This window comes from Python bivittatus, unplaced genomic scaffold (genome assembly GCF_059951505.1).
Source record: "Python bivittatus isolate LINGU-HERP-01145 unplaced genomic scaffold, Pbiv_v1 ctg000070_np1212, whole genome shotgun sequence".
In the NCBI taxonomy this organism is placed as follows: domain Eukaryota; kingdom Metazoa; phylum Chordata; class Lepidosauria; order Squamata; family Pythonidae; genus Python; species Python bivittatus.
Genome location: NW_028277034.1, coordinates 24,004,500 through 24,030,734, shown reverse-complemented (window position 1 = coordinate 24,030,734; position 26,235 = coordinate 24,004,500). Strand labels below are relative to the sequence as shown.

The window sequence follows — 26,235 nt, the reverse complement described above, 5'->3', positions numbered from 1 at the left end:
TTTCTAATATTGTGATGTCACTGGAAGGAAATTTTGTTTCACCCCAAGACTGAGCAGAAGGTGTCGCATAAAGTGATGGTGGTTTGGAATTAATCCATTACTCTTAAATTCTAACTTCACACATTCCTAATTCTTCTTGTATTTTCCCAGGGCAAAGAAGATACTTTAAGCCTTCTCCTACTCCCACTGTTGATATTAATTCCAAACTAGTTTTGGATTAGGGTTTAATTACCCATAGCACCAATAATCTAAACCAAATTCCTTGTGATTCCACAGTGAATAAAATAAACTTCCGGCTTCTTTTCTGAAATGAAAAGAAAATTAAGCTGATGTCAATAATCTAAACCCCAAATGAAGAGTTACTTAGATCAACATAATCAACTGATTTAAGTGTGTCTAATTCTTCTGAATTATAGCTGGTGTAACTCATGTAATTTTCCTTTGAATTAAGAATTTTACCTACCAATATCTGACTACATATAAAATTCCATGTTTTTCTATAGCCACATATAAACATAATCACATTTACTCACAGAAATTTCTTATTTAACAAAGTCAGGATGGTTTTTTGTTCATCTCGAACCAACCAACCACTGAAATAAGTGACATGAAAATCTTTTGAATTTTGTGCTCTTTTCTATGCTGTTTTCCTAGCTCTTACTAAGAACCTTTGTAATTTCAAAAGAAAACTGTATGTACACCAAGAAATCATTACAAGTAACTTTTATATTGCAGACAACAATTGTTTTGTTGCTTTGCATTATGCACAGAATGTCACCTTCCCTTGGTGACTTCCAGACATCATCACATTGTTTACTGATTATCTTGCTAGACTGAGGAAAGTAAAACAAAGAGATGAAAATTGCTGATGCCATAGTTCAGTCTTTTTACAAATGTCTGAGGTTCTCTTAAAAGATAAAAGTGTGTCAGTTTTCTGAATGAATACTGAATATAAATCTTTCGTTCTACATCAACCTACCCCAGCCTAGTACTTTTCAGGATGTGTTCTTCTACAGTTCCCATTATCACTAGCCACTGGTCGCATCTGGTGATCATTCATGAATTAAACATAATCCATTTAAAATATTTCAATTCTGCTTTTCTAAATAAAACACTAACATAAGAAACAGATGACTCTATGGCAACTAGTTTGAGGAGCTAGTGGTAGAAAATAACATTAGTGGAGCAAGCCTATTTCTACATAGAGTTATAGAATTGAAAGGGACTACAAGGACCTAGCCCAACCCCCTGCAGTAAAACTAATAAACCACTCCCTCTCTCACTTCAAGGCTGGTGGGACCACCTCCCTCTCTCTCAATGTATCGCATCCCATGAAGCCATCCCATGGTCACCTCCTGGGCTGTTTTAATAACCCAGGAAGGGCCAGGATCTAACTAACAGGTGGCTGGACTAACAGACAAAAGGACCTTGCCCTCTTCCTTGGGCAATACAGAATCAAACTCAGTCCAGATAACATCACAAGACTGTTCCCTGGGCAACTCCTTAGGACTTGCCCAGTCAGAGTCCACCTCCAAGCAATCTCAGTGACTTTGCCAGATAGCATGATTCTGGAGATGATCCTGTGGCCCAAATCCCCACCCCAACAGGTAGAGAGTCACCCTAAACAGTGCTGTCGGGCAGCTATCAGCAGACACAATAAGGGTGGGAAAATAGCAATGGTTTGCCATCCTTGTCACCACAATATAGGCCTGAATATGGGCTCTTACTTGTGTTCAGTCGGATTCACTTTGTCTTTCTCCAGCAGTGCTCTAGACATAGTTTCTGGCATTTTATTTCTTGGAGCTCTTTGAAAAAACAAGAAGCACCCTGAGATGGGTGCATAGAAAGAGGCCAGATAGGAGCAATCCAGCCCAGGGCCTCCGCCACATGCCTGTCCCAGGCTGTGGCCAAGGCCTCAGCCAGAGTGCCTGACAGGTCCTCGGGAAAAGCCCAAGCTCACCCGTCACCCGGGGTGGCCCAGCTGAATAGCCCCTCTCTCCCTCTCTAGATAACTCTTTGTTAAACACTGAGCTATGATTTCTGTCTACTAGGTAAATCTCTACTTAAATCTTCATGAGTTTTGACATCTGAATCTTCATGAATTTTAAGTTCCTGAAGATATCACAATGCTGCAATCCTACTGTGCATTAAGATCTAAGGCACAGGACTGGTTAGTAGCTGCTGCTCACTTTCTTGAAGGGAGTATATCAATTAGTTTAATAAATTTCAGAATTTAACAATAGCTACATTGTTTTTAAGGACAGAAACTCTTCTAAAGGGGCTTGTACCAACAACAACATAATAGTATGAAAACCATATAATTGCAAAACAATCAAAGTTCATGAAACTAACATAAAATCTATCTTATTCCTGACTTTGCATTTTGTATTGTCATGGTTAGTTTAAGCATGGTTTATTAAATTACTCACCATTTGCTATGTTCATGCAGGACTTAGATGTTGGTTTACCATGATGTGTGAATCCAGCTACTGTATCTATTTAATGGGAGGAGATTTCAAATAAGCTTCTTCCAAGCTCTTTCTGGAGGTGCCTGGAGCTGAAACTTGATAACTTTTACATGGAAAACTTGTGCTTTACCCTGAGCTATGGTAAGAAGTGTATGTCAATATATTATTTTTTCCCCCCAGATAAATTAAGAATGCAAAGAATGATAGAGGCTGATCTTATGTAGAATCTGAAATAATGTGGCATGATGCCTGACCCAAAATAACTAGATGAACACAATCATGTTTTCAACCACCAACTCCACTTGATTTGCATCATTATGTATAATCCTTGGTTTGGAAATTCTGTAGGTGGCAGAACTTGCTAAGCACTCCTTTGCCTGAACTGCCCCACGTATTTGCTCTTTACTCCTGTAGAACTCTTTCAAGGCTGCATCCTGATTATATATACACACCCATGTATGTATGTATGTATGTATGTATGTATGTATATGTATTCACACACACACACCATTAATGTTTGCTGATATGTTTTCAACAGAAATAATGGAATATTAAAAATACTGCCTATTTCAGATGTAGACATTCTCTTGACCTGTTGTCCTTATTTTGTTTTTTCATGACCTTTAATTCAAGGACTAAAGAAAAAAATTAGTTCTTGTGCAATTTCCATTATTTCAATGGGAGCATGATCAGGGCAAGAATGCTAGGCAGTGAATTATAATAAGTTTTTAAAGGAATCTAAGGTCAGAAGGCTTCTACCATAACATATTCTGATTCTCATTCCATATTTTCATAATACGTTTCAATACTGAAATATATATTTTTTTAAAATTAAGAAACTCCCGTATTAGTGTGAAGATAAGAAATGGTAATCCTATATCAGAGGAATACTTAGGTAAAAAAAAACTAGTGATACACTCTAACCAAATAATTTGGTCTAGTGCTATAAACTGCAGTGTTGTAAATTTTCCTATGAGGAAATCCAAGGGATTTTCCCTTTCGTATATTTCCATTATTGCTTCCTCAATCTTTTACCAAACATTTGACTTACCAAACAAATGGTAATTGCTTATGGTGTGAGAAACTTAATTTAAGAATGTCAGTTCTTAGACCCAGCATCTCCATTCAATTATGTTGTCAAACTTTTGCAATTTTTTCTCATCTCACTTTTCTTGAGGGATTTATGTATTTAATATTCATTGGTACATATTTAATATTATTTTTAAAAAAACCACCCTGATATTTTCTCTTTTTTAAAAGAAGTATGTTGTTATATAACTTTTCTTTCTCTTTCTCCTTGTCACTCTCTCTCTCTGCACCCTCCCTCATTTTCCTAATTTAAAACTACTCTTTTTTATTACTTGGTCATGGTCACCTCAATGCATTTTGCTAAAATTAGATCCTATTGGATTCCAGGCAGCTCTGGAGAACGTTTTCTCAAAACCGCCTGGCTATCGTATCAACATCCAGACTGAGCTGTAGAATGGGGACTTGATACACTGGTTTTTAAGAAGCCCTTCCCTGCTTCATGTTGAAACATGTATTGGATGGAACTGACCAGTGACTATCAGCACTGTAAGCTAGACAAAAAAGTGAAAAATCATATGGAAGACAGTAGTGGCAAATCATATCATCATCATAATTAAATACCATTTAGATAGGAATCATGGCATAAATCTCCTAACAGTTGTATATAAAATATTTTCTTCAGCTTGTGGCAACTTCTGATAAATAGGAATTGTCTGTTTTCTTAGAAAATAATCTCTTAGTGTGTTCTTCTGTTGTAAGGAATTATTCTGATCACAGATGTGAAGATGATTTGCCCAAATATATAATGTCAAAAATGTATTGCATATATGTTAGAAAATACACATACATTTCCACCAAAACCAACCAGTGTCCTCCATCTTGGTGCTATAAGTCCAGGAGGTAGCACTGGAGAGATTATTTTTACTTTTTGACCTCTTAATTATTATAAAGACACTACAGGCTGTGACAACCCGGTTTCTGTCACCCTCTGAAGTTAGGGGGAGGAGAGGTGCCCAAGGAAGGTAGGTGACAGCGGCCCAAATGACCAAGCTGCTACCCAGAAGCAGAAAGCAGGGGCAGGGCATGAAGGCCCAGAGGACTTCTGCCAGGGAGACTTGACACCTTCAGCCTTGTGTACCTCCATGTTCTAGAACAAGTTGCCATTAGACATAAAGCAAGCCCCACATTAGTATTTTAGGAGGGGGCTTAAAACACAGTCCTTTACTCAGGCCTTCTAACTGTTTAAAAAATGTTTTAAAGTGTACTGTTTTAATAGTTTTATGATTTGTTCTATTTGCATTTCTGCTCTTTTACTTGATTTTCTGCAAGCTGCCCTAAGCTTCTAAGACAGTAGACACTATGCAAATACTCTAAATAAATGAATAAACATATAAAATTTCCATATTTCTCCCTAAGTCTTTTTCAGGATTCCGTAGCTCAGTCCTTTGCATTTATCGCTATAAATATTTCTTCAAGTTCAGCCTGGCAGCCTGTGTAAATTGATCTAGAACAAACTCCTTCTAAAATGCAGAGGCTAGGCATGTAAATATTCTCAATTATTTTATTCATTTATTTATATCATTTATTTTAGTCTGCTTGCCAGTTAAAGTATTTCCAAAGGAGGTTTCATATCAAGCAACATATTATGGTAATATTAAAAAATGAAATGAATTGATAAGCAAAAAATTATTATTTCTACTCACATTTGGGGGGAAATTGTACCATGTTTCAGTAGAAATTTCAATAGGATGTGGCCTTAGTATATATGATTATTTGCATAAGAAATTACTGTATGCTTAATGATAACCTAATATAAATTAAGCTTGAAAAGATCATAATAAAGCAGAACAGAACTGACATACTTTGAAAAAAATTATATTCACAAATTGCATTAAACCATGTTTTAACTATGGTTTATTAAATAAGCCATAACTGGCTGGGTTCACACAATACAGAACTGTAAACAGTGGTTTACACATAAGAGTGGCATTATCCATAAAGACATAATGTAGTTTGGTTAATTCTAGCTTAACACAACCTGCGAATCCAGTTTCTACATCATAACAAACTGATGAAGATGCAGTACAAGTATTTCTAACAATCTAGTTTTATTGAATATGTTGTCTACCTGCAAGTCTGTCTTGGACACTGACTGGAATTCAGTGGCAAGGCTGATAAAATCCTTCTGACTTTTAACAGAGTTTGAGCAATTGAAATGTTCTTAATTTATCTCAATTTTAAATTATGTGTTAATTGGTATTACTTAAGTAATGGGTTTCAGAAGGAAAATAAACAGTATAGCTGTTATTTTTACATGCAAAGTACATTGTATAATGATATTAAAAATTCTATTTTCCAAAATAATTTATTGATGAAAAGCTGGCTAATAATGTTTTGCTGACCAGCAGCTGATTTCTTTTTAAAATAAACCCAATCTGCTTTGAATTTCTGACCTCTAACCACAAATCCTCCTGTGCAACAGTATGTTTTGACTTCTGAATCAGCTCTAAACGCAATTCACTGGAGAAAAATGTTACATTGCAAGATTTTTTTTTACATGTCTCCATAGTGCCATATGGATCCAGGACACCTGGAAACATTCAGCTATTCCACTGCATGGCTGAAGACTTAGATCATATTCAGTAAAAAAATTAGCAGGACTCCTGCCCATCGAGCAGCAATGGTACTTGTATATTTAGAAATCTTTATATATCACAGAGAAGGAAAAAATGGGGCTTTCATTATTACTTTGGATTAGGTGTCAGGTGTTGGCTGACACTTGAAATTAACAGATGTTCTACTTGTTCCACTCATGAATATTCTGCTTTGCCCCACTACAAAAGTTCCTAACTATGGATTGTGGTGTATTTGTAGGTGGTCCATAACGCTTGGTTTAATTCAACTGTAAAAATATAACTTCTGGATTGCTACATTTCCTTTTCTCACCAAAAATGTAGTTACAGAAGATATAACTAACTATACATAAGATACTTTCTAAAAGCATGTATTTTGTTATGGGTTGTTACCACAGTGATTTTGGAATTTAAAATATGTTCCATTATTTAATACACTAATCATACCAACCTCATTTCATACAACCATATTTTATAATGATCTGCATTTAATCCAATGGAACCCCGTGGAAGTAAGTGTAATCAAGTCCTGCTGGCATGAAATACATTATTTCGGATCCGGTTCGTACCCCGAGGTAGAGTTCGCAAACCAAGGTAAATTTTTGCGGCCAGAGCTGGTTGTAACCCGAAAAGTTCGTAAGCAGAGGCGTTCGTAACCCGAGGTACCACTGTACACTGTTAAATGAATTCAATGATTTCTTTCAGTACACATATGCTTATTTGTTCAGCACAGAATTCCCCTATTTTCTTAAAAATATCAGGAAAAAACCCTTATATTTTGTTTTCCACAGTGGTCAGCTAAATGCATCTGGAAACATATCAAGAAAGCATGAAGACAATTGCTGTTTTGCCTTGTTGCTCCTCAGGAAATGGAATTCAACAGCATACTGCCTCTGAGTTTTTGAAATACTTGGGGATAAGTTTCAATAAAAATGCATAGGGCTAACTCATTCATCCCACTGATTTCAATGGATAGTAAGAGCCTTCTCTGCGTACTGCCCTGTAGGTGCTACCAGGGAATGTTGAGGAGCACTTAGAAAGGACTTATGCCATAATTCATGATTCCTATTTTAAATGCTCCCTGGTAATCTCCCACCTAACTATTTAACAGACCAAACTCTGCTTCAGGAATTGCCACTAAACTGCTATTTTATATAAGGATGCCAGCATTACTTCTGAGATATCTGTATTTTAAAATTGGTTGATTAGGATGAATGTGCTGAAAAAGAGGTATATGATGCATATTGAACATTCATTATTACGTTTTATTAACTTACAAAATTTTGGAATTTGCATGATAGGGATCTGGGTGATCCATGAATATTTCATGAATTGGGCTTACGGGAAGAGTTTTTCAAACTCCATCTTGTCCCTCTGTATTTTAAGCAGTACAGGGCAAGGGGAAGACATTCAGTTGATGGGCTTGCATCACATCCTCACCTATTCTGTCTTGTGAGCCACAGGAAAAGAGATGTGAGCTGTCCTTGTCTTTCTAGCTACTTGGACTTGCAGCATCCATATGTTGAGGGCAACGGAACCCTTGCCCTCCCTACCTTCACTCCACTTTTTGACTTCCTGCAGTATGAGATACTTTGTTCATCAGTGTTTCTCAGCCGTGGCAACTTTAAGATGGGTGGACTTCAACTCCCAGAATTCCCCAGCTAGCAAGGGGAATTCTGGGAGTTGAAGTCCACCCATCTTAAAGTTGCCACGGCTGAGGAACCCTGTTCTGTGAGTTGAAGTCCACACACCTTAAAGTTGGCCAGGTTGAGAAACACTGTTCTATACTACCCTCCCATACCAATTCTTGGGATAACCAGCTAAGGGCCTTTCCCCATCCACACCTAGTCATGGCACACATCATTTTGAAAACTAAGGACTTTTCACCTAGCCTCTATTTAAAATATAATCATATTATTAATATTAATGATTATAATATTAATATATTAATTAATGCAAACATTTGCAACTGCTCTTTATCCCAGTCATGAAAAGTAGGCAAAATGAACTTTAGTTTCTTCCTTTACTAACAGTTGCATCTTTTGCATTCTCCAAAAACTCCACTCTCTGTCTTGCTGCTATATTGGCTTTTCCCTTGTTTTGTAGGCCTTCAGCAACTCTGTGCCATCCCATTGTTGTTTTGTGGTTATTAAGATGTACAGATCCCAAGATCCTTTCTGAAGGGTTCATTCAGTTCCCTTTCCTTCCTTTTTGAAGGAAAGCGTGCATCTGAGAGGAGAAAAAAGGAGAAAAAAACTGGCCAACTTTCTGAGAGAACCTCAGCTTTGGACGCAGAGTACAGTACACAGAGGCCAACTTGGGGGATGAAGGAAAGGAGATTTACAGCGGTGAGGGTAAAAAGAGTCAGCGATTGATTGGTGCAGGGCTCGGTAGGGCTTGCAGGAGAACCGGCTAGAAGGGCAGGAAACTTACAGTACATGCAGGATCTTTGCCTTAGTAAGACAGATAATAAGATAGTAAAACACTTGGTAAGCTCATGCACTGTGCTAAACCACAATGTGGTGGTTTGGATTTGATTTGATTTAAAGGAGTGTACACACTCTTGTTTGTAATCGACGATTTAACGGATTAGCGTACTATGTGAATGTAGACAATGGGTGCATTCAACAAATAATGATTAAGTCCAGACAGACAGACAGGTTGGGTTCACAAGACACGCTTACTCATGTTAACCAAACTCAGTTGTCTGAGTCCGCAGGACGCGCTGTACCATACACCAACCACGCTGGGCTCTACTGCAGCTGGCTGGTTTGTGGTTCAGGGCGCCCCGCGCACGTAGCTAGCCCGGGGAGCACCGTCCCCGCCTCCTGGTCCACCCCGACATTCCGGGCAAGGGCTGTCGTCGGGCTCGGGCGCCGCTGAACGTCGAGCGCAGCCTTCCAGCAGCGAAGCCTTGCGCCGTAACTCAAAACGGCCCCAGAGGGGCGCTTGCAGAAGAGGCGAGGGGCGGGAGACGAGCAAAAGAAATGGAGCACAACTGCCAGGTTCCTCCTCCCTTCCCCGCTGCGCTGGCCACGGGCAAAGGGAGTTGCAGCAGGCGGACTCCAGCCTTGCCGAGCCGAGGGAAGCCCTCCGCCTCACGCTTCATTAAAGCCAGTGGGAGGTTCCTGCTCTGTAGAGCACCAAGCCGGGAGGGCTTCCCCGACGCTGGGCTTCCGTGCAGCTGCTTGGAGCTGGGTCGCGGTAGCTGAAAGTTGGAAAGGCGTACACCTCGTTTGCGTCTGGGGAAGAGGGGCGGGTGTTTCTGCTTATCTGGGCTGTCTCCGCTCGTAGCACCCGCGTTATAGTCACATACAAGCCCCACACACACCCTTCGGCCCTCCCTGCCTTTCTCTCTCTCTCTCTCCCTTTCCCGGTCGTCTCCTCCCTCTCCTGCGCTTCTCCCTCCTCTTTCCCTTCCCCCAGAGTAGCTGCCGGAGGAGGCCGGCAGACAGGCGCGGCGCGGCGCGGCGCTCCTGTTGTGTTCTCTTGGGCTGTTTGCTCGGCCCGGCCCGGCCCGGCCGTCGCAGCTGCCGAAGAAACAGCCCCCCTCGCTCCTCGGGGCGCGACGCAGCCATGAGCGGCGGGGAGGTGGTCTGCCAGGGCTGGCTCCGAAAGTCGCCCCCGGAGAAGAAGTTGAAGCGCTATGTAAGTGTCTCCAGTGGCTTGGCGGGTTCTTCTGCTTGCAGGAAGCGCCCTTCTCCGCTTCTAGCCGCTCTCTCCAGTATTTTCTGTCTCGTTACTGGCTTCATCTCTCCTTGCTGCCTCCGCGCTTTCCCCCTTCTTTTCTTGCCCTTCGTCCCTGCGGTAGTTATTCGCTGCCCGGGCTCTCAACGGTCGGCTACCTCTCCGTGTACTTTTCGTAATGCCAAGTGCGCAGTTTTGTTCTTGCTGGGGTTTGCAAGGCCCTGAACAGACCCAACTTTTATCTTCTGATTTATTGCCCTTTGCGGCGGAGGGTTGGTGAAGAGCGGACGAAGTTTTCCGGAACACATATATCTTAAAAAAAGGGGGGGGGGAGAAAGTCTCACAAGCACTCAAGACGGAACTGGACGGCTTGGTCGCTTTAAAAAGAGGGGGGTGGGGAGGGAAAGATCCTATCGAAATCTGCAGATATATTTGTTCTTGGACCTTCCAGAAGTTGTTCCGCATGTGATATCTGTCTAATAATGATTTTCATCGTTCTGTTTTGGAAGACAATCAGTGTTTTAGCTGCCTTCTGCAATGGGAAGCACAAGGAACGTAGGAAAGGAGAAAAGCAACCTGTATATTGATGGCCACATGCATTGACTATGCTTGCTTGTTGAAGCTACATGCATACATAGTTCCATTGTGTTGCATGAAGCAGTTATGATGTTACAATGTATTCGACATTTAGTGTAACACATGAGCATGTTTGTTTTCTCTGAATGAAATGGTTAGCTGACTTTGGAGGTGTTACACTTATGTGTGTTTGAAGAATGTGTTGATCCTTAGGAATGCAGTGATTCTGAAGTGTAAAAGAATCAGGGTAATACAAATTCCCTGGTTCTTGTGTGACTTTTAAAACAATCTTCCTCTCATATCTGTTTACAAATGGGTCAATTCATGCAAATTTGACGTCTTTGAACTATACAGTCATAGAAAAATAAAAAACTCTACATCAACACCATTGATTTTGCCTTCATCTATAATGTTTCCATAGAAATTGTGTATCTGTTTTGCATTAGGGCCTGTAACTAATTTGTTGCATTGTGCTTACCCAAGTGTCATTCAGATATGAAAACAGAGTACTTCTGGAAGCATTAGACTGTTACGCAAAAGCAAAGAAAGTATGTTTGCTTGACATTCAATATAATTTTATGTTCCAGAAATAGGGATCTGTTCTGTATCTTTTCCCTGACTTCCAGGAAAAACATTTTACAAACTAGATACTCCTAACATTGGGACATAAATTACTTGATTACAGCACATCAAATTCTACCAACCAATTTATTCACGTGGTTAATCAGAACCTTCAGATAGAATAACTTTACCCAAACCACTGACCTCCAGATACCTTGGTCTACAACTTCTAAAATTTGCACCCAGGCAGTCTAAAACATCTGGATGGTGTCATCAAAGGAAACAATAATATGAAAAGGTGTATATGTATTTTAAGGATAGCCTGTTGTTTTGCTCTTGATGCTAGTCTGTGGTACTTGGTTTTTAAAGGAATCCAGTAATATAAACTTCTGGACTAATAAATGGTACTTGCCTGCCAATTGCTGTTTCTGGTTAAACAAAATATTGTTTATCTTGCACTGCCTTGCTGGCTGTATGGTACCACTCTTATTAATATAACATAGATAATTTAAAAATGCACAAGAATATAGTAATTATGTAGTTATTTAATTGTTCTCAGAAGATATAAGTGTAAGAAGTGCCTAACAATTCTTATGTTCTGTTTAATCCCTTTAATATTTTCTTAGACTGAAATAATGAGATAAAGTAAAACAAGGCTAATTCCTACCAGGGAGAGTTCTCAGATTTTGTTTTTCCTCAAATTAAGTGAGATTGAGCTCAGGCAGTTCTAAATAGTTATTAATGGTGATTTGAAATAACACTGGTAGAGTTATAGGCATGTGTAGACCAGGATGTGAGATTGTTGGGAAAAAGTCAAAAAGGGCTGGTGAACTGCTCTCACTGCAGTCACTTAATCAGGCTGAACGTGGAATAAATGCTATGAGCATTTAACCTCTTTGGTGGAGTATTTGATTGGAGTAAAAGGTGACTTTATTCCAGTGGAAAAAGCCTTCTGTGTTAGGGAATCTTTCAATTAATTTGTTGAATTTAACTAAATTGAATTGTTCAATTAAATTGGCCTGCTGCTGAAGTATGTTAAGTATTCATACTATTTTCCCTTTTCTACTTCATTATGGAGTTCAGTAGAAATATGTATAAAAATACCTTAATTATTATATTAGGTCTTAGGATAGAACTGGCCAACTTTTGTTCCATCCTGTTTGCATATTCTTGTGCAGTTTAAACAAATACATGATTATATTGGATCACGTAGAAAGTGCAATGGCTAGTAGATAAAGGGGCTCCAAGCTACATATTAGACAGAACATAATATTACAATGTGCAAACATTGCTTTGGGATTTTCAAAGACTGAATTTCATCAGTTGCCATTTAAAGAATTAGTGATGGTGTTATCCTTTAGTTCTGCATTCTTATATCAAAAAGGAATAGAAATAACTGGTATTGCATAGAAACAACATGTAATAGCTACAGTCTTTCAATACATCTGGTGTAGTTGACTGTGATGCACGAAATATACATGATAATAAATGTTAGTGTTTAAGGTGTAATTAATTATTTTTGCTGTTAGAAGTAACATGGCTACCCCTCTAAAACTGGTATCGTGTAGGAATGCAGATGTTGCAAAGTAGTAAGTCTGAATTACAAATATAGGTAGCTAAGCCTTAATACAGTTATGCATTATTGTGTAAAAAAATTAATGGACCAAAGTTACACTTTAAGATATTCTCATTCAGCAGGATTGTTCTACAAAATTAATAGCTGTAGATGTACTAATACTGGCTAACAAATTACAGGAAGAAAAGTTGGGCTAACGTGCCTGTAGTTTCTTAGTTCTTTGGAAATTCTTTTTCCCCGTTCTGTCTTGGTGCAACAGTGGTATTGTCCTCTGGGGAGAGAACTGATTTTGCCCACCTTACATAGTTTTGTAAGAAGATCCTGAGTTTTGACATGTGCATGCCTACTCATTTAGTCCATATTCTTAGAAAAATAGATAAAGGATTGTAGTCTTAAGGATATGTCTATTCAATTCTTGTGTCACTGTAATGTAACTTGCTATTTTAGCTTCCCTCTGGGAAGCAGTTCAGGCAAGTATTTGTCCAGTAATTGTTTTAAAGAATTCTGCTTCTCCGTTTTTTGCCAGTATTCTGTTTATAGCTAGATACTTGGACAACATCCTAAACTGGATTCCAGTTCACAGACAGACTACATCCTTAGCTGATTTCCTGCTTTAACTATATTGAAACAGAATTGGTCATTGCAACAATTATAGCAATGTGATTTTGAACCCCTTTTGTTGTGTTTTTGCTTGGCTTGTTGTCAATATGCATTTGTTTTGTCAGCATTGATGCTTCTTTTAACTTTCCTCACTTGGACAAGACTTTCCCTTTTCCCTTTTATTGCTTTCCTCGTTGACATGTATCCTCTATGATTCATTTATACTTTTATCAATTATTATACATTCTATATGGGGTTCTAATATCATTTTAAAGTCGCTTTCATGAAGCCTTAGAGAAGTTTGACTCTTGGTGCACAATGAGTTTCAATTTCTTACTAATTTGGTTTTTGCAAGTTCTCTCTTTTGAAATCAAATATAACTGAGTTGGCATTTCCATTGTTCAGTGTTCCATTTACATATATATTAAACGCGGGAGCATTGTGGTCACTGGTCCCAATTGCTCATATCATGCACCAGATCAGGGCAATATTTAGAGTAATTTTTTATTACTGTGTAGTGAGTTCCATGGTTAATTGTTCCATGTAGAAACAGAGCATCTAATAAGCCAACTTGCTGTCATTTGTTATTATGCCGGTTCCTCCTTTTAACTGCTTTTACTTTTTTCCATCTCTAATTCTTGTTTCAAATTAGAAGGGTAGAGGCATACACTCAGTTTTGTTCATTTGTTATAGACTATACCTTCTGTTCACAGGTTTTGTTTGTTTTCTCTTATGCTTTCTAGTTTCTTTCTAGTTTTGTGAAATTGGTCCTCTTATGCTTCCTAGTTTCTTGAATGTTCTGTACTCTTTGAACATTGTCTTTGAAGGAGGCATCCTTCCAAGTTTATTGGATTTTCTGTACTCTTTTGAACATTGTCCCTGAAGGAGGAGTCATTCCAACTGCAGTTCTAAGCGCTTACTAGCTTCTTTCAAAATTCATGCAAAAACTATTCTGTACTTTTTTAATGTTTCGGACAAGCAGATTACAGAGTAGTCTTGCACAAAAGAGGCAGTTTCTTCCAAAAAATTCCATTTGTCAGTCTAAAGAAAATTTAAATCATTCTTCTGACCACTACTTTTACTCATGCACTTGATACATTGTGGCTCTGTCTTTATAGCTAAGCAGGTAACGTATCTGAAAATGCCATTTGCCAGACAGTGAGCATTCAGCATCCTATCTGAAGACCTAACATTGCCTTTTAAGAATGTATTTCCCAGTCTTATGGGGCCAGGATGTATTGCAGTTTTTTTTCCCCTCTCTCCTTCTGTTTGAAACACAGATGGGAAAAAGATAAATCTAGTTTTAGTGGCAGATCTTTGGATACTTTGGATTAGACTGGAAAAGATTTCTTAATCATTTAATAAGGAAAAAAAAATCTTTTCACTCAGATTATACTGCTGAAATGATAAAAACTTGCGGTAACCAGAAAGACAATTTTTTATGTGATATGATTTGAGGTTAGTTCATTTTGGCTCTCAGAGTAAATTTCTTGGCTGATAATTCTTTCAGTTCATCTAAAGATTGTGGCTAAAAGCAAAGTAGGCTAGATAAACCTGTAATATTCTTACCACTGGTCTGAAATATGATAGAGAAGTTTTATACTTTGAATATGAAGGGACATCTTTTTGGAACTAATAAATGCTTCCTCTTTAAGGGCTTATTTTTCCTCTTTTTCTCTTTATGCCTCAGTGCCCTAATTTTCTATAACTGCAGAGGAGCTATCAGAAAAGGTCTTGTCTCCATACCACTCCCCCTTTTTCTCTTTAGATTATTGGTTCCCAACCTATGGTTGAGGGATTATTAGTGGTTCTATAAGGGCACTGTAGATGGTCCATGGTGCAGGTAATTCCCAGGAAATTGTCAAATCTAGCAAGATTGGGGTGTTAGTCTCTGTATCTCATAGTAATACAGGTGGGAACATTGAAACCTCCCAAGATTGTGACCAGTTATTTTTGTCAACTTGTTTTTCTTTTAGTTTGAAGTTTTATCAATACAAGCTGTGGAAAATTTAAGTGAACAATGGTGCCACAGATGCCTCATCACTGATCCCTTGTTTATCGTTTAAGGTTCTTGATGGTGAAGACTACTTCATGTAAATAAAAGGTTGGGAACTAGTGGTCTAAATAATCTGTGTTTATCTTAAGAGAGTAAATTTATTTCTTAATAGAATGGAAATCTCTAAGTGCATGTTCTAAGTACTGTCTCTCAGAGACACAAATTTTGTGATAGTCCTTATAACGTTCCTGGTTTTCTGGGTTCATAATAGGATTTGTCCCCCCCCTTTTTTTTTTTTGTAATTTTGTATATGTGGTATTTTAAGATAACTGTAATTTGATTTTACTAGGTTTTTTCTAAAGTAATAGTTTTTTAAAATAACAGTTGGCTCTTTATATTTTTCCCCTTGATTTGTCACAAGATGCTCTTAGAAAAACAAGGTACCAACTAGAATCAGAAAACCTAGTTTCAAAAAAGAGATATGGCCACCGTACACCCTTGTATGATGCAGTAAAGCTAGTTTATCCAACTGCTATTGAATAAAGAATATTAAATAATCAACAGATAAGATTTTAGGAAGTTAATGGCCACATGAGTTTACAAGGTGGATGTAAAACTGACTTATTGTTGAATAAGTTCCATTATTAGAGAATGGTTTTATGCATCAGAGAGCATTTTCCACTCTTAGAAGTCCTGAACAGGACTGAGAACCTTGGAAAGCCTGAGTTCTTAAATTCACAGAGTTTTCATAAGAAAAGTTCTACTCTACCTTACACAGACATCATTTATTACATATGTGCTCAGTGCCGTCCTTGAATGCTTTCAAAATGACTGGGAGAGATTCATTCTACCAGCTTTTTATAAAGATGATTTTTACTAGTATCATATGCAGTTATTCAGGCCCCCTCCCCCAGACTTTTGAAGTTACTAACAAGGGAAGCAATGGGAAAACACGAAAGCACAGAAAGAGAAGATATCTGGAACACTGTCCCTTCTACCCCTAAGTATAATTGCATAAATTTCTAAGTCTTTTTTTTTTTTTTTGATGATAAATCTTATCTGGAAACACTCCAATTTTAGCTCAAGTTAATTTGGCTACAGCAGACTTGAAAGTCTGCAAGTCACTATAGAAGAAAGGGGAAACCTGCACCCTGGTGTGCTCCAAGGTGCCCCTCTTTACCTTACCTTCCTTCAAAAGTACATTAGGGACATTACAGTGGCTATAGCCTTGGCTCTTCAGTCTTTAGTGCTCCAAGCCATTGGCTTTGTTTTACAAAATAGGTAAGCTGTGCTTTTCTCCCTTTGTACAGTAGCTTTTAATATGGCTGTTTCTTTGCCACTTTGTTCTGGATGAAATACAGATTTGAAAATCTGTCTGGAAACTCATTTGCAATTTTTATTTCCTTCTGACTGCCCAGGAGCAAAATATGCTACAATTGTATGTTTGTTGGTGTAATTAAAGGCCAGATGAGAATGAAGTGCATCCCACCAGGTAAAGTAAAATAAAATCAAGTAACTACATTAGGCCTGTGCAAAGTTTGCCTTGAAGAATAGGTTTGTGTTGCGTAGGTGACGTGATTCTTTTTGATAAAGCAAAGAGACAATGAGGTATGCTCAGTAAAGTACTTCATGTAGCCTCAAAGTGTCTCCCAGTCTTTGCCAGTGGCCAGTAGCGAGTACAAAAGCTAGAAGAGGTTTTATGTTGATACGGGACATACGCAGAAGCCTTTCCCAACTTACGCAAGTGTTGTAGGGGCTGGGTGGAAGAACAAAATAATGCAACCTAGTCATGAAAGGGGTCCTATTGCTTTGCAAAGGAGCTTCAGAACATTGCTTGGCTTTGAGCAAAGGACCCCTTTAAGATTTATATGTCCCTAATCAGCATATCTGAAGAATAAAGACAATATTGGTAAATAAACATAGGTGTTTTCAGATAAAGCGATTATTGTGAAATTGCTTTGCTTAGTTCATAGGATTTTACCAGGATTGGTGCAGATAATAGTACTGTCTTTGCCTTATAACTCTCACTTGTTTTTCCACAATTCTACTGTCTCTTCTGTTCTCCTCCCAAAAGTGGAATAGCTGCAGAAGGCCTTTTGATTGATAGAGCTAGGAACTGTCTGCCTATTTTACCTTAAAAAAGGCAGATCAAAATTCTTGAATCACAAAAACATGAATGAAAAGTTTTATGTAACCATAATATGTGAACTTGGTATCAGAAGCTTAGTGAAGAAGACACTAGACGCAATCTTATGCTCAGATGTTCCATAAATAAATGCAGCTGAAAAGGCCTCTTTCTAGTTTCTGCCTGCCTTACCTCAGAAGCAAGAGTAAACCTGGAAAGGAACCACCTTTGATTCTGAATGCCTTTGCGGATTCATTCAGGAATAGGCAGCCTTTTAACTTTTTATGGAAAAAATGATTGCATAATTCTGGTCTGGCAATTGGGGGGGGGGAGAATTCCTTATTGCCATGATTATTTTGAGTATCATTTTTATTATTCAACATGTATGTAAATGATTGCAATCTGCACTTTTAGGTCGGATTTTGACAACTATTTTTAGACTCCTGTGATCTGATTTCTTTCTCCTTATTTAAACAAGAATAATTTCTGAGGCCATTTTTACAGTGGAATTACTTGCTCTATTCTTGTGACATTTGAGAGGTACAGTTCACTGGAAGGAAGCTTTGCCCTTGGGATAGAAATGTTTAAATTGCAAATTACAAAGAAAAAAACCAAAATGTTATTCTTTTTATAGCACCCTACTGTTTTTCCTGCATAAATATTTTAATGAGTTACAGTTGATCTGACATTTTAAGTTGCATGAAACTCTCTTGTTCGCTGAGACGGCACATTCCTTAACATGGAAATAGCATTGTTGTGTGTTAGTTTTTCAGCTCTTTTCAAGACTGTCTAGTCATGTTGGACAATGGATGTTGCAGAAAAAGTTTCATCTGTGGGCTCTTTATTCTAAGATCAAGTATGTGACGCCTCTTTTACTTAACAGATGATGTAGGCTTTCATGTGGGTTGTTCCTTATGTGATAATGTGGGCTTGCCCTTCTCTCTCTCTCTCTCTCTCTCTCTCTCTCTCTTTCTGTTTTTCTGACATAGATGCACATACACACCCCACTTGATTTCCCTGAATGCGATGGAGCATTATGATGAAAATGAAATATGAGTTTAGTCAGTTGATTATTATTTGCATACAGGCTATTGCTCAATGTTACAGTGTTGAACACATATATAGAAAGCATCCCCTGGGTGAAAGTTCTCAAAGAAAATGTGTTAACAGATAGAGTTTTTAAACAGTTTTTAAAAAATCTGAAATGCAGCTTCCATGTATGAATCTTCAACAGGAAAGAGTCATTCACATCTGTTATTCATCTTTGAAATGACAAGATCTAGATATTTCATCTCATTTTTTGAGCTCTAGATAACAGGCTTCATAAGGAAATATTTTGTGCCTTACCAATGGTTTAATATTATACACTAAAGGGGAAGTTATTTGTATTAGAATTAAACAGTGTTTCCAGAATACTAGCCATTGTTCAAAACAAAATCTGGGAAATATTTGAACTGAAATATACAAAGATAATTTAGAGATAGGTTGTGAGAAAGTAGTTCTTTTCTTGAGAAAAGCAGGTGCTATGCTCTTCTAGCTGCAGGAAAGAAATTGTCCTACTTAAATGTTGAATCCATATAAAGATCTACTGATGTGCAAGCTCTCCAGGTTGGCTATTTGTTCATATATTTTATTACTACATTCATGTTCAGTCTTTCCTTCAAGTAGACAGGTTATACTTGAAGCTGGAGCTGTGCTACCCTTACTCAACTGGTGTCCATTACATCTGAGCTGCTTCAAGATTATCCAAAGATATTCTGTTAAGTGTCTAAACTCACCTAATGCTCATCAAGCCTGCAAGGACATCTAGGGAGACTTGGTTACTTTCAAATAGACTTTCATTTCTAAGACATTATTCTTTACCTCTCTGCTTTTATTGTTTTGAAATTTAGCACAGCATCAGTGCTGTTCTTATAAGATGGTGATACTAGGTCTGAGTCCTTGAGAAACCCAACCTGTGGAATTGATTCGGGCTAAGGTCCTGTGTTGAGTAGGTCTACCAGATCTTCGCTGCAAAATTCTATTTATCCACAAGATACAGATAATGTTAGTTTCTTGCTGTTATCTTCTTGTCCTTTGGATTTTTGCAGCCCAGATGTGGTAGGCCTTGTGCTACATCATTGCTCAACTGATGCAGAAGGCTTGCAGAATTGGTTTGCATTTTTCCTCTGAGGGGTGAAACCATACATAATGGCTGGTTCTCAGCCTGATAAAAACCCAAGTGACCATTACCTAAATAGCTCACTACCACAGAACACCTGGTGTCTGAGGAAAAAAACACATTTAGATGTGGAAAAAAGAATCAGAAAATCACTGCCCTCATGTTCGCAGACATATTTTTGTTCTAAAGGCTGGAATTCTTATAATATTACTACTTTCATCTTCATAAACTTGCTAATGAGAAGGTTGAGATTCATGCCTGGGAAAAGATTTACTTTTGGTTGGGGCAGCATCTGATGGTCTAATACCATGACACCTAAGCTCTACAATGAAATAAAGCCAAGCCCCTGGTTCTTCTCCCCATCTCTGTTATGGTAAAAGGAGGTGGAGAAGCTCAGTTATTACAGGAAAGGGGCTGACTGTGAAATACATCACAAACTGTTCATGTCAGGCTTCAAGTCAAACTAAAAGAGAAGAAAGCCAACCAGTTTTTATAATATGATCTTGGGCATAAAATCACCGTTTTCAAAGAGAACATCAGGAATTACTTTGAAGTCCTGAACCTCATTGATAAAAAACAGAGGAACTGTGGAATGAAATCAAATAAGTTAATGATGAATGTGAAAAGAGACTGTCAAAGACCAGGAAAAAGAAGAAAGCAAACTGCGTGTCAGAAAATGATAGAAATTGCCAAGAAGAGCAGAGAAGCCCAAGCCAAGAAAAACAATCTCAGGAAGGAACTTAACAAAGAATTTCAGAGAGCTGTTAGAAGAGACAAGAGGCAGTATTACAGTAACTTCTGTAAAGACATTGAAGATGGAAACAGACATGGAAAAACAAGGAAAGATTTTGGAGGTTCCCATATCAAACTGGTACACTGCAGGATGCTGATAGTAACATTCAAAGAAGATTAAACAAAGATGGAAGAAGTAGAATGAAATTCCGTACAATAGACATGCCAACATTCAAGATCCCTTAGAATATATTCTATACTTACAAGAAGCTTTAATACTGAAAGGTAAAGTTAGATCAGCATTCTGGTCATTACCAAGTTGGAAGGCTAGAAGAATTGATCCACAGAAAAATGGCAAGCAACTGAAGAAGAATTTTTAAAGATTTTAACTAAACTATCGCAGTAGATCTGGAAAATGACCCAGTGGCTGTCATATTGGAAGAGGTCAGTACCAATACCAAAGAAGAGAGTCTTAACAGAGTGTGCAAACTATCATATAATATCCTTAATTTTGCATACTAGCAAAATAATGCTTAGTATCATTTAACACAGGTTAAAGCTCTACATGGAAAGGGATATGCCAGATGTTCCAGCTGACTTTATTTTTTAATAGTAATTTTAAAAAGATAAAAACTAATACAAACTAAAAAAAAGAAAAAAATAGTTCAGGAAAAAACAAAGAAAAATAGAAAATAAAATAAAAATAAGAATATAGGAAAGAAAAAGGAAAGAAATATATAAAGAAACAACTTCCCCCTTCATCACAAGTATATACAATTTTAGTAACTTATCACCTTCTCTTAAAATACAACAAATGATCCTTCTTTCCTATCTCTTATCAATAAACAAATCTATAAAACCTTGTCATTTCAGTCCTGATGTCAGCAAAAGTCCATTAAGGGTTACCAGAGATAACAACACATCTATTTTAACCTTGATCAAATAAACTAACTTTCTATTTCTTCCTTTTACTTCTAACAATCTTGATCTTTAATCCCTTCAAATAATGTCCCAGAACTTGATTTCTTTTCATTTTTTATTTGTCCCTGATCACAAAATTCTTCAAATCACTAACAAGCCTCTTTTGTAAATCCAGTATAGGAAAATTATCCAGGTCACTCTCTTGGTTTGTTATTTGTTTATCCCTTTTAATTATTAAGACATCAGCTGGCTTCTTTTCTATGTCTACTGTAGCATCTTTTCCCATATCATTCTTGTAGCCTGTCATTTTTAAATCCACTGAGATTGAGATCAGTCTCAATCTTGTCAGGTAAAAGTTGTTCCTCTTTCATAACGTATTTTAAACACAGTCTATCTATAGAGGCAGACACTCTTAAAATTAACTTCTGAATCCATTGTTCAAAAATATTCTTCAATATGTTGAATGTTAAAATATTTTGCTCCATTCTATATTAGTATGTCAAATGTAAGTGTTCTTCTTTTTTAACTGTAATCTTAGTTACAATTCCTTCTGGTTCCCTCTAATGTCCAACCTTCAAAATCTCATCATATATATAAAAAAAAAACAAATTCAAAACATAAGCATTTTCCCATGGGAAGGATTCTTACAGTTAATTCCAATATCTTATTTCAAATCCATCTGGGCCCTTAGTCCATTTGTAACTTTCCAAAATCAAAGTTCTAATCAACCCTTTATGATTATTCATAAATAAAGAATTTAAAGAATTTTTTAAAGTCCTTAAACTTGTATTTAAAACTTCTTTTGCCAAAGATTGAAAGAAACTCACCTGGTGCTGTAAAATGTGTTGATCCAAAGGTTCCTAATAGCCAATATCCAAAAGTGATTAGAAAAGGAAGCATGCAAACCCAGTGTCATTTTTGAAGGCGCCAACTGCAGTTTCAGCAAGATGGTTATTCCCTCATCTCCCAGAGCTCTAAACCCACTGAAGACTGCTGTCTTGAGGTCTCCTCGTGAGGAACAATTGTATGGAGCACTTGTGGGAGATTTCAAATCTTCTCTTTGTCTGGAGAGGAATTACGAAGAGCCTGTCTACTCACTGACTTTGTTCCACCACAGTCATCAGCTCTGCTTTTAGCAGAGCCATCTTCAGTTTGCCATTTCTTCCCTGGAAGTCCCCAGATGTTCCAGCTGGCTTTAGAAATGACTGAGGAATATGAGACATTATTGCTGATGCACATTGGGTAATTGAGAAAGCCAAAGAATACAAAAAATAAGTCAATTTGTGCTTCCTTGGTTATAGAAAGGCCTTAGATTGTGACAACCACATCAAGCTCTGCAATGTGCTTTAAAAATCAGAATCGCAGAACATCTCATTGTCCTCATGCAAAACCTATAAACAGAAAACTGCACTGCAGACAGTGAAACAGACTGGCTGTTTACTCTCACCTATATGCTAAGTTAATTTTATTTAAAAAGGCCTCTATCTTCATTTGATACATTCTCTGGTTTACTATATAATTGTGAATAAAATTTTAAAAATTGACAATTTATGTCCATTGAAGTTTTATAATTTCATCTCTTTCATCTATAATTATTGGAATCATTGCCCTGTCTTTCTTTTGCTTTAAGCAATTAGCCAAGATCTTACCAGGCCTTTCACTGGTAAGTATTCCCAGTATCTCTGTCCTGGTATCTATGTAGTAAATATGTTAAAATCTTTAAAACTAAAAAATCTACTATTAGTTTTTATAGAAATTTGTATCAATAAATCAGTTTGATATAAAGATGTTAAGAAATGAGTGGAATAAAGAATTAGAGGTTCCTATATCATGCAGACAATGGGAGAGTGTCATTGGACCTCAAATTATATCTTATACAATAAAAAAAATTTTTAGAATTTGTTGGATTCCATTATGTTTGTATAGTAAAGGATTGTTAAAAACAGCATTTTGTTGGAGATGTGATAATGATAATGCTTCTTTAAAACATAAGTTTCTACAATGTCCTATACTTACCAAGTTTTGGGAGAAAATAGTGGACTGTATAAATATTATTGTGCGACAAAAGCTAAAATTTTCAGAGGATAATATTCTTTTGAACTATATACAGTAGCTAGTACATGGAACTTGACAATTGGACAACATAAATGGATTCTCCGTGCCCTTACTATGGTCAAAAGACTGGAATTGCAGCATTGGAAAGATAAATGGATAGCCCCAATTATTCAATGGATTGAAGACCTGATTGCCCTTGCTACTTACAAGTGGATTGCCTATATAGATGTAGACTTTGTATGGACAAATATAATGAAATATGGGACTCATTTTACAAAATACAGTAGGTTAAAAAAATAGTCATATAAATGTATTTGAAATATATATGTACTTGAATAATATTTGCATTAGAAAAACATAAAATAATTTTAAAAACCTATATGCTGATTACAAAGGGAAGAAGGTAGCTCTGATTTTAAAACTGGAGAAACATCAGTAATGTGCATTATGCTGATGGCATTACTCTGATAGCTGAAAATGCAAATGATCTGGAAGCTCTAGTAATGAAAGTCAAGGAGCATAGTACATACAGGAATCAGAACTGACAATGAAGATACTGAAGAGCTGCATAGTTTCTGCTTTTTAGGATTGACTATCGACAGTAAATGAATCAGAAGTCAAGCAGTACACCAATTCTAGCGCTTGGTAGGATAGCAATAAAGACCTCAGAAAAAATACTCAGATGCTGTGATCCGAATTGGGCAGGCAGTGGTGGCAGTCTATGGAAGTGGAAGTTGGACTTTGAAAAGCAGAATAAAAAGTGTATTAACCCTTCTGAATTTTGGTATCAGAGAAGACTCCTGAGAATATAATGGATAACCAAGAGAACAAACAAATGGAACAAAAGAAATCAATCCATCAATCAATCACTCAAGGGACAAATGACCAGGCTCAAATTATTGTATTTTGAACCTGTTATGCAAGGATCTGCTTCTCTGGAGAAGGCTATAATGCTGGGAAAGGTAGAAGGAAAGAGAAAAAAAAGATGACCAGCAGCAAGGTGGAGGGACTCAATTACAGTGGTGATGAGGGCACTGTTGGAAGACCTGGAAGACCAGGTTAGAGACAGATTATCCTGGAGAAAATCCATTTATGTGGTCACTAAGAGTTGACACTGACTTGATGACACATAATCAGTCAAAGTGTAAGCGTGTGTGTGCATGTGTGTGTGTATGTATATATTTCTATTTCTATTTTGATTGATTTTTTATAGCAGTTCTTTTACTTATGTTTCATTTGGATAATGTCGTTTAATATGTCACAGAAATAGAATAGTGCTTATTTGGTTATATTGCTGATAATATATGCAACCAGAGCATGTCTTATTAAGCAAGAAAATTGCTGTAGAAAAAATTCTCAGGTTCAGACTGGTGAAAGACTCTCATAGTTATGAGGCAGCTCTTGAGAATGGGGCTCTCTAACTTTGCTCTGACATTTTTAGTGAAATAATGGTTAAGAGGGTTTTGTTTGCTAATTCTTCAGAGCAGAAAGTAGAAGAGTGCCAATCAGGCTGACTAGATCTAAGTTACAAACTTTGAAATGCTTGGGAAATATATAGGGCATTAAAACATTGTAATTGATCTAATTAAAAAATATTGAATTGGTACCCTGTATTTCTCCCCAAAGTAGTCAAAGCAGCTAAAAACAGAAAGGTACAAAATGACAAAAATCACAATTTAAAAAGCTGTATTATGTCTGGACAATAGGACCAAAATGCATTTTCTGATGGTCTTATGCGTGACATTGTTCACGTTTATTTAACTTACAGAAACCGTATTTTCAGATTACACTGCTAAGGCTTCTTGAGATAAAGATGGTGCCCGTTAAAAAAGAAAATGACAACAGATTTTATGTGCTGATTTCTTTTACTTTTTTCAGGATGCAGCGTGTTTTTGATGTTAGCAGTTGTTTCAGATATAAGGGAGATCATGTGCACTGAATAAAAAAGCTGAATAAAAATATGACTAATATTTTTGGCTCCAGTAACTCTAATTGCATTTTGATGACAATATACTTGAGGGGGACTTGTTGGGGGATTAGTTCAGGATTTGTCATGGGGAGAGTGAAGGGGAAGGACTGACCACCTCTGAACATATTTCACATATATCAGCCAGGTGTATCTGGAAAGCTGCACCTTGCACCCTGTACTGTAAGGAAACCATAGGATTCCATCTGAATTAAAGAAGGTAGGATGCGCAGGCTGACATTTATGGTGTCACTGGGGCATTTTAAGAAGTGAGAATAACACCACTTTAAAATTATTAAGCAGACATATGGACTGTTGAACTTCTCAGCCTTCCCCAACTCCTGCCAAAATGATCTGACACAGTGTTCAAGTAAACTTCTAAGTATTTAAAGCTTTAAAACATCCTAACTTCCTTATAGTTGGAGAGTTTCACTTTCCTGGGGATATATGTGAACAAACTTTAGCACATTGTGCTGTTACAATTTCCTCTGACAGCTAGTTACATTTAGCAATCAGTGGAAACATCTTGCACATATGAAACAGTTCTTAAATTGTGTCTTTTTAATAAGTCCTCTTAAAAATTCTGGTGTGATCTATAGCAGCATGTCTTACTTAATATTTTCAGGCTTTGTATAGTAGCTTGCTTTTTTAAAGGTATTAGTTGGTAATGTGCGATACACTATATGAGAACAGGCAGTCCTGGAAGTACTGTAGCTTAGCTCTAAGTTATATAAAGTTTTATATATCATGTGAGCACCTTGAATTGGGCTTGGAGGTAGTAAAATTGTTTCAGCATAAGGTTTTGTACATCCTCCAGATGCATCACTAATCACATACGCCACTGCGTTCTGCCCCATCTGCAATTTTTGCACTGGCTTCAAGAGTTACTTTTCAAAGTACAGTGGTACTTAACTGTTTGTGAACCCTTTTGAATTTTCAATATTTCTGCATAAATATGACCTAAAACATGATCTGTTCTCCCCACAAGTCCTAAAACTAGATAAAGAGAACCCAATTAAACAAATGAGTCAAAAACATTATACTGTTCATTTATTTATTGAGGAAAATGACATCAGACACCAAAGCCAGTTCTCTTTCTTCTAGGTAGACATGAAGTAGGTTTATCAGCTGGAGATCAGAAAGGCTTTC

At 37.2% G+C, this 26,235-nt stretch overlaps 1 protein-coding gene across 4 annotated transcripts in view; it reads left to right on the top strand.

Moving 5' to 3' along the window:
* Positions 1 to 9,197: 9,197 nt before the first annotated feature.
* GAB1 (GRB2 associated binding protein 1) overlaps positions 9,198 to 26,235 on the top strand; it is a 97,033-nt gene continuing 79,995 nt past the window's right edge. For 2 of the 4 annotated variants that reach the window (XM_007428844.3, XM_007428842.4), the window contains exon 1: positions 9,203 to 9,778. In XM_007428844.3, coding sequence (XP_007428906.1) covers positions 9,707 to 9,778 — 72 coding nt within the window. In that variant the 5' untranslated portion in view covers positions 9,203 to 9,706. Of the gene's footprint in view, positions 9,779 to 26,235 lie in introns of all 4 variants that reach the window. The other 2 variants (XM_007428843.3, XM_007428841.3) reach the window with 2 other exon arrangements.